This window comes from Camelina sativa, chromosome 14, assembly GCF_000633955.1.
Source record: "Camelina sativa cultivar DH55 chromosome 14, Cs, whole genome shotgun sequence".
NCBI lineage: Eukaryota > Viridiplantae > Streptophyta > Magnoliopsida > Brassicales > Brassicaceae > Camelina > Camelina sativa.
In genome coordinates, this window is record NC_025698.1 from 19,957,631 (window position 1) to 19,966,301 (window position 8,671).

The 8,671-nt window shown below is 38.7% G+C and overlaps 1 protein-coding gene across 1 annotated transcript in view; it reads left to right on the forward strand.

The window, feature by feature from the left end:
* LOC104742059 (ATP-dependent DNA helicase mph1-like) overlaps window positions 1–7,584 on the forward strand; it is a 9,848-nt gene extending 2,264 nt beyond the window's left edge. Inside the window, exons 9-25 of the mRNA XM_010463016.2 lie at window positions 602–723; window positions 807–920; window positions 1,010–1,203; window positions 1,328–1,458; window positions 1,555–1,615; window positions 1,698–1,768; window positions 1,853–1,902; window positions 2,007–2,172; window positions 2,287–2,414; window positions 2,517–2,849; window positions 2,940–3,006; window positions 3,539–4,105; window positions 4,583–4,642; window positions 4,745–5,134; window positions 5,464–5,521; window positions 5,662–5,808; window positions 6,865–7,584. Coding sequence (XP_010461318.1) covers window positions 602–723; window positions 807–920; window positions 1,010–1,203; window positions 1,328–1,458; window positions 1,555–1,615; window positions 1,698–1,768; window positions 1,853–1,902; window positions 2,007–2,172; window positions 2,287–2,414; window positions 2,517–2,849; window positions 2,940–3,006; window positions 3,539–4,105; window positions 4,583–4,642; window positions 4,745–5,134; window positions 5,464–5,521; window positions 5,662–5,808; window positions 6,865–7,429 — 3,224 coding nt within the window. The 3' untranslated portion in view covers window positions 7,430–7,584. The remainder of the gene's footprint in view (window positions 1–601; window positions 724–806; window positions 921–1,009; window positions 1,204–1,327; window positions 1,459–1,554; window positions 1,616–1,697; window positions 1,769–1,852; window positions 1,903–2,006; window positions 2,173–2,286; window positions 2,415–2,516; window positions 2,850–2,939; window positions 3,007–3,538; window positions 4,106–4,582; window positions 4,643–4,744; window positions 5,135–5,463; window positions 5,522–5,661; window positions 5,809–6,864) is intronic.

Below are 8,671 nucleotides of genomic sequence, written 5' to 3' on the forward strand. Positions count from 1 at the left end.
AAATGTGGATTGAATTGATTGCAGGAATGGACTATTGACTTGACGGGTCAGACATGCCCTTCGAAAAGAGCCTTCTTGTGGAAAAGCAAAAGGGTTTTCTTTGTTACTCCACAAGTGCTTGAGAAGGATATACAGTCAGGTGATACTCGGGTTATTCTATCAAAATGTTGAGCAGAAATCTCTTTATGCTTATTTAATTTGTATTCAAATTACCATTTGATCACAGTAACCGTCTCTTTCAGGAACCTGTCTTACTAAATACTTGGTTTGCTTGGTGATCGACGAGGCACATCGAGCTTTAGGGAATTATTCTTATTGTGTTGTAGTTCGTGAGGTTTGTTGTTCTTTTAAGTAACTTTCCTTTGCTTATATCTTGGAGCATCTCTATGTGTTTCTTTTCTTTCTCTTCGTAAATGTTAAAAAAATGATCAATGTGAAGGTACCAACTAATTCCCTTAACTTTTAGTTGATGGCGGTACCAATACAGTTGAGAATACTGGCCCTTACTGCAACTCCTGGATGTAAGTGATTGACTTTCATTTTTTTTTGGTGGTGGAGGTTATTATATTTCGGCACCCATTAACGGTAATGTTATTTTCAGCAAAGACACAGGCCATCCAGGGTATCATTGATAATTTGCAGATATCCACACTTGAATATCGAAATGAGAGTGACCATGATGTTTGCCCTTATGTCCACGACAGAAAATTAGAGCTAATCGAGGTTCAGTCTGGTTTCTGCATTTTCCAATCGTGTTGCTCTCCAAATTCATGTCTAATAATTTTAGCATCTTTCTAGCAGAGCAGGTTCCCTTGGGGCAAGATGCAGATGATGTATCCAAACGCCTATTTGATGTTATACGTCCATATGCAGCCAGGCTTAAAAACTTTGGGGTTAAATTCAATAGGGATTATCAAACGGTATGTGCCTCAATCCTTATATCTGTTTAACCATTAGCGTCAGTGCTCACATTTTCTTATCCACGCAAACACCAACTCATGTTTGACAGTTAAGTCCACATGAAGTACTTATGGCAAGGGATACATTTCGTCAAGCACCTCTACCAGGCCTTCCCCATGTAAATCACGGAGATGTAGAAGCTTGCTTTTCAGCTCTTATCACTCTTTATCACATTCGTAAGCTCCTCTCTAGTCATGGAATAAGACCAGCGTATGAGATGCTAGAAGAGAAACTGAGAGAAGGGTATGCTCGTACTTTCTTCTGTTGAACTGATTTGTTGGGATGCCTTCACTGGGTTTAGGTATTATAGCTTTTAATATCAAGAGAATAGTCAAATAAGTTTCTCTAAAACTATCACCCTTGCCAGGCCATTTGCTAGGCTGATGAGTAAGAATGAAGATATTTGGAAGACAAAGCTTTTGATGCAGCAAAGGTTGTCACATGGAGCACCAAGCCCAAAACTTTCGAAGATGTTAGAAATACTAGTTGATCATTTCAGTATGTATTCTTTTTAATTTTGATCTGGAGTTGATGTTAGTTCTCAGTTGTTAACTTAAAATTGAACATTGTTATGATCTTATTCTATGGCTGCAGAAGTGAAAGATCCGAGGACATCACGGGTCATAATCTTCTCAAATTTTAGAGGAAGCGTGAGGTCTGTATAATTGTCGTTTGTGTTCCTTTTACTCGCCCATCATGTTTCTTCTATGCATTCACTGGATTACATTTATCTTTAGAGACATAATGGACGCCTTAAGTAATATTGGAGATGTGGTCAAAGCAACTGAGTTTATTGGCCAAAGTTCAGGTTTGTTACTTTGATTTTTACTTGTGAAACTTTCAGTTACACGGAATTATCATTTATAGCTGTAACAATGTATGTTTCTTGCAGGTAAGACACTGAAAGGGCAGTCGCAAAAAGTTCAGCAGGCAGTTTTGGAGGTACGTCTGTTTCCCTTTATCGGATTTCATGAAAATTAACTTTGATGTATCACACCGAGTCACTGATGGTTTATCTTCTGCATGATATACTTGTTTTTCAACAGAAATTTAGAGCTGGTGGGTTCAATGTTATTGTTGCAACATCTATTGGCGAAGAAGGCTTGGATATCATGGAAGTCGACCTAGTTATATGTTTTGATGCTAATGTATCCCCTCTAAGGATGATTCAACGGATGGGAAGAACCGGAAGGAAAAATAATGGTCGAGTTGATATCCTTCAGCTCGCTTGATTTATGCACTTCTCATTGATTCTTCCATTACAAATCTTTGCAGTATCACCTTTTCATTGGAAAGCTATTATGCCATTCCTTGACTAGCCTTTACTAGTTCTTGCTTGTGAAGGGTCAGAAAAGAACAGCTATATGCGAAAGCAAGCAAATGGACGGGCCATTAAAAAGCACATGCGGAATGGAGGAACAAATAGTTTTAATTTTCATCCGAGTCCAAGGATGGTAGGCGCTGTTAAAAGCTCTTTCTTTTTTAATACTTCGTTTTCCTTACCTTTTTGCTTCAGTTACTTCTAATAACATATCCTTGTCATGTATTAATTACAGATTCCCCATATTTATAAGCCAGAAGTTCAGCATGTTGAGTTTTCAATCAAGCAGTTTATTCCACGTGGAAAGAAACTACAAGATGACTATGCCACTGAGACTCCAGCTTTCAAGAAAAAACTTACATCTGCAGAGACGGATATGCTCGCCAAGTATTACGAAACCGATGAGGAAAAGTTGAGACTGTCCTTGATTGCGTTCCCTCACTTCCAGACATTGCCATCCAAAGTGCACGAAGTAATGCATTCACGTCAAACAGGCTTGTTAATTGACGCTATGCAGCAATTGCAAGAGGCAACTATTTCAGAGCAGAGTAAAAGTTTCTTCACTGAGGTGTGGTTTATAATCCCGGTATAAATTTAGTCTTTCCATGCCTTTTGTGAATTTCACTGTTTACTTATGTGGATTCACTTACTCTATTAGTTTGGAGCTCCTTTGGGTGAAAGAGAGGAGTTTGACACAGGTCTGAGGGTTGGTGATGATCCGAAAGGTATATTTAGTCTCGTTGATTTTGCTGAAGTACCTATTCTAACAGTTGCATGGATATAATTACTACCAGTTAGGAGGAGGTCGGTAAACTTATAAGTTATCGGCTAGTAGGAGGTAGTAGGAGGTCTATAGGCTTATAAGCTATCAGCTAGTAGGAGTTCTATAGGCTTATAAGCTATAGTTATACTGCAGCTTCTCGTGTTTAGAGTGTGTTATTAGCCCCATTATCGACCAGGCCATAAGTGATTTGATCGAAGTCTATAAGCATCTACGTCCTATACATTAGTGACAATATCATTTGGGTTTGTGAGAAATGACATGGAGCTTTATAAAAAATTATGTTCATACTATCCAAGACCATTTAGGAAGATATTATCACCTAAGAGAGCAGAGAGTATATCCTAAAATAGTCTTTTTGGTTTTTGTTTTCGTATATATTCTATTTCAGATGTATTGTATATATGCTTACATAAGCTATATTTTGTCAAATAATAACTGGAGTGCTAATGTATATCTACTGTATTTATGGGCAGATTTACCCTCTTTCTGTGACTGGGAAGTCAACACATCACAGAGAAACGCAAAAAAAATAGTTGAATCTCCCACAAGCACCTTAGAGACTACAGAGAAAGATTACGAAGAATCTTCACTCAAACACCGTTATCTTTTCAGTTCAGAATGTGCATCCGTTGATACTCTGGGGAAGGTCTTCGTAATGCCGGTTCCTCTATCTTTCTTTTCTAATCTACCAACGTCAAACTATATGCCTTGTGCTGAAACAGAAAAACAACAATCTTCCCCGAATAGATCGCACATTGACTTTGGTCCGATAGATACTTCCACAAAAAAACGGCAAGATAATAATATTTCATGCAAGTTAAGGCAAAGATCCTCGCCAGACGGTGCCAATGAGCCACTAGAGACTTGTAGCCTTGTGAAAGGGCATTCCACCGATGTAGGTAAAGGTGATGTCGAGAGTTGTGTTGGAGAAATTGTGCTATCATCGGATGAAGATGACTGTGAGGACTTGGAGCTTAGTCCAAGGCTCACTAATTTTATCAAGAGTGGCGTTGTTCCAGAGTCACCCGTCTATGACCAAGGTTAGTGTTATATTTTGAACATTTAGTATGTGTTAGAGGTGGAAATATAACTATATAGCTACAAATGTTTGCATCGGCCTTAGAGTCCCAATACATTGGATGCGTCAATCATAGTGTTTGGAATTGTGGATGCAATTGGCTGCAACCACAGAGCGTTGGTGCTACTGTATTAGCATATTAAAGAAATTTTTTATATACGTAAAGTTCTATGAAAATGTTAGAGAAATCTAGATTTACAAAATTTTAATTTATTGATATGGATGAGTGGAATTAATGGACTGTTGTAGCTAAGCTCTGTTAAATAGTTTTTTATATTTCAGGCAATAGTAACCTCCACGAGAACAGGACTCGGAAAACAATAAAAACATCCGAAATTTGAACCGTATTTAAAAAAATTGGAAACTTATTTACTTTGATCTGTAAAGATTTTCGAACCCGTCTTTAAAATATTTGGAAATAATGCTGCAGGAGTTGCAGAAGAAGCGAGCAGAGAAGAAGACCTTGATCTTCCTAAGATTTCTTCACCCATGAGGTTTAGTAATGNAGAACCCCACAAACAACAAACTCTGAGACAAACCAGGATGCAATAGAGATAGGAGATTTTTCGGTAGTACAAATCTCATCAGAGAGCCGGAAAAGGAAATTCAGCTTATGCAANCGAAGAGCCTTCTTTCCCTGGGACAAATGTTCATCATAAACGCAGCGATTATCACATTGCGTCAAAGACCAATGAGGTCAGAACTCCTCAAAAGGAGGACTGTTTGGCCAATGGAACAGAATGTTTGAATGTTTCTCCCGTTCTTGAGGAGTGGAGAACTCCCTTGGCGAATCTCACAAACACAAACAGCAGCGCTAGCAAAGATTGGCGGGTGAGTTCTGGAGAAAAGTCAGAAACTCTTCGACAGCCTCGCAAGTTGAAGAGACTACGAAGACTTGGAGATTGCTCGAGTGCTGTAAAGGAGAATAATCCTGGAATTACAGACGCAAACCCTATGAGATCTCGCTCTCGCAGTGAAAAGCAAATTAGAGGTAACTGGTTCTGTGTTAACTTAAAATGACCAAAATATATATTATACCAATTGGTTTGGTGAGTAGACCCTTAAGATCTTATTGTAACTAGAATAGAATGTTGCCGGTTTTAAAGTGAATTGAAAGTGTGAGAGTTGGATTTTACACTTTCTTCTGTTGCTTGTGCATTGGTGGCAGAAGATGTTTTTCAATTAAACAATGAGTTTTTCTATCAAGCATCTGCGTTAACTAAAAGTCTCGATGTGCTGGCAGAGTCGAAAGTTGAAACACTTATCACATAGACATGTTTGAATGATCGCTGCTTTGTTGCTCTGTGTTTTAAATTTCAGGTAAGAAGAAGATGAGCGTGGATGATGATGCCAGAGTATTTATTGATGCAGAAGCGGAGTAAGTTTTAATCTAATCTAAAAAACACCTGATGGTCTTTCTTTTACTTTCACAAAACAACGAAAGGCAACTTAACAAAAGTAGGTTTTCTAGATACAAAGTTGATGTTTAGTTGTTTCAAACCTTTATATTTTGATTAGGGTCTCTTCGGGAGCAGAAATGTCTGCTGATGAGAACGAAGATGTGACTGGAGATTCATTTGAAGATAGTTTCATAGATGATGGGACAATGCCTACGGCAAATACTCAAACCCAGTCTGGTAAAGTTGACATGATGGCCGTTTACAGGTATATAGGACTGAAAATATCTGTCTCCTTTATGAGTAAAATAGTCAATGAACTTAATAAAAATCACAATGTATACCACAGACGTTCTCTTCTCAGCCAGTCACCATTACCGGCGAGATTTCGTGATTTAGCCGCATCAAGTCCGAGTCCCTATTCTGCTNAGAAACTCTTCGACAGCCTCGCAAGTTGAAGAGACTACGAAGACTTGGAGATTGCTCGAGTGCTGTAAAGGAGAATAATCCTGGAATTACAGACGCAAACCCTATGAGATCTCGCTCTCGCAGTGAAAAGCAAATTAGAGGTAACTGGTTCTGTGTTAACTTAAAATGACCAAAATATATATTATACCAATTGGTTTGGTGAGTAGACCCTTAAGATCTTATTGTAACTAGAATAGAATGTTGCCGGTTTTAAAGTGAATTGAAAGTGTGAGAGTTGGATTTTACACTTTCTTCTGTTGCTTGTGCATTGGTGGCAGAAGATGTTTTTCAATTAAACAATGAGTTTTTCTATCAAGCATCTGCGTTAACTAAAAGTCTCGATGTGCTGGCAGAGTCGAAAGTTGAAACACTTATCACATAGACATGTTTGAATGATCGCTGCTTTGTTGCTCTGTGTTTTAAATTTCAGGTAAGAAGAAGATGAGCGTGGATGATGATGCCAGAGTATTTATTGATGCAGAAGCGGAGTAAGTTTTAATCTAATCTAAAAAACACCTGATGGTCTTTCTTTTACTTTCACAAAACAACGAAAGGCAACTTAACAAAAGTAGGTTTTCTAGATACAAAGTTGATGTTTAGTTGTTTCAAACCTTTATATTTTGATTAGGGTCTCTTCGGGAGCAGAAATGTCTGCTGATGAGAACGAAGATGTGACTGGAGATTCATTTGAAGATAGTTTCATAGATGATGGGACAATGCCTACGGCAAATACTCAAACCCAGTCTGGTAAAGTTGACATGATGGCCGTTTACAGGTATATAGGACTGAAAATATCTGTCTCCTTTATGAGTAAAATAGTCAATGAACTTAATAAAAATCACAATGTATACCACAGACGTTCTCTTCTCAGCCAGTCACCATTACCGGCGAGATTTCGTGATTTAGCCGCATCAAGTCCGAGTCCCTATTCTGCTGGACTTTTGAAGAGAATAAATGAGAGCAGAAGCGTCTCAGATAAATCATTGTCTTCTCTCAGAACCCCACAAACAACAAACTCTGAGACAAACCAGGATGCAATAGAGATAGGAGATTTTTCGGTAGTACAAATCTCATCAGAGAGCCGGAAAAGGAAATTCAGCTTATGCAACTCGGGAGATGCCCCCGTGATTAACTTAGAAAGCAAGTTTGCAGCTCAAGCACAAGCCACAGAGAAGGAAAGCTTTGAAGGCGTGAGAAGCAATGCAAGTGCATTAGAGCACAATGACGACGATGATGATGATGATGCATTCTTCGCGACACTAGACTTTGATGCTATGGAAGCACAAGCCACATTGTTATTGTCGAAACAGAGGTCAGAAGCAAAAGAGAAGGAACATGCATCGCTTATACCTCGTCAAGGCAAGCAGAGGAATGATGCTGAGGAGAAAGATGCGCCATCTTTTGATCTTGGTCTGTGGTGATTCTTCTTCTAATACAGAGATACTAAATTATATGTATAGATTGAGCATAGACATTTGGATGTATGTGTGGTGTATTAAGTTTATGTATATCCTTATGAAATACAGTGCTTAACCAAAGCACATTGTTAAATCAGAATTGATGTTTCAAACATACACACACACACAATGACTTTGTCTTAAACTGCATCAAAAACAAAATGACAATCAACTTTAATAAGTTTTGTACGTTTATGAAAGAGGGGATTCTGATGAGTATGAAAATGCTGGTGACGTGGCACACAAGTTGGGATTAAGAATTGGTTGTCACACTGACGATGAAAGACACTAAATGATCTGGAGGGTTTAAGATTACATATGTCTTGTTTAAAGAGAAAAGTTTAGTTTTAGTACATTTTAGAAACATAATTAGCAAATTGATACATTCACTATTCATAATTTGAAAAACCCACATTTCTTATCTTTGCCGTCAGGCAGGGGCTTTCTAGTGTGATGTCGGCGCCGAAGAAGGAGGCTCCTCCTCTCCTGGTGGAGCAAGCTAGTCCGAGTTGTTCGCAAGTTCAGTTTTAACCTAAATCATATGTAGGGGTAGTCAAGAATAGGTTTTCAAACTTAAGTCACACGTTACACGTTGAAGTGGTGGATGGGGATTCACGAGTGGAGATACCAGATGGCCTTGTGTCGATCGACACCATCAAATTGTGATTATGCGGGTTTTTTGTAATTGTCCGGTTTAGCTTGGTTTGGTTTTGAAAACCCTAAGTCTCAATGTAAAAGGCACAAACAGCGTCTCTTTGTTGGTTTTTGGTCATTGGTCGATTCTGGAGAAAGAGGAAAACAGAGAGAATTGCCTTGGGAGCTTGATCTAGAGGCTTAAGTAGAAGGTTAAGGAGAGTTAAGAGGAGCATAAGGGCTTGTTTTGGTATTGTCAATGAGAGGAGAAGCAGATCAGTAGCTTTCTGGGTGTGAGTAGGTTGCTGTGGCGTGATTTTTTTGCTGTTCTTCATCTCAATCTTCTCTTTGCTAAGGTGAGTGCATGACTATACTTATCTGAGCAATTAGGGTTTATGTGATTGATTTGGTGATTGTATGATTGATTCCTTTATGTTTTGTGTGCTTTTGTCGTGTTTGTGTGGACATGTGTGGCTGTTCTTAGTTGAGTCATCGTGGGAGATGATGTGGTGGAGTTTTAGGGTCGGTTGATGGTGGAGATCGTCAATGGAGGTGTTGCAGAGGTTAAGTGTT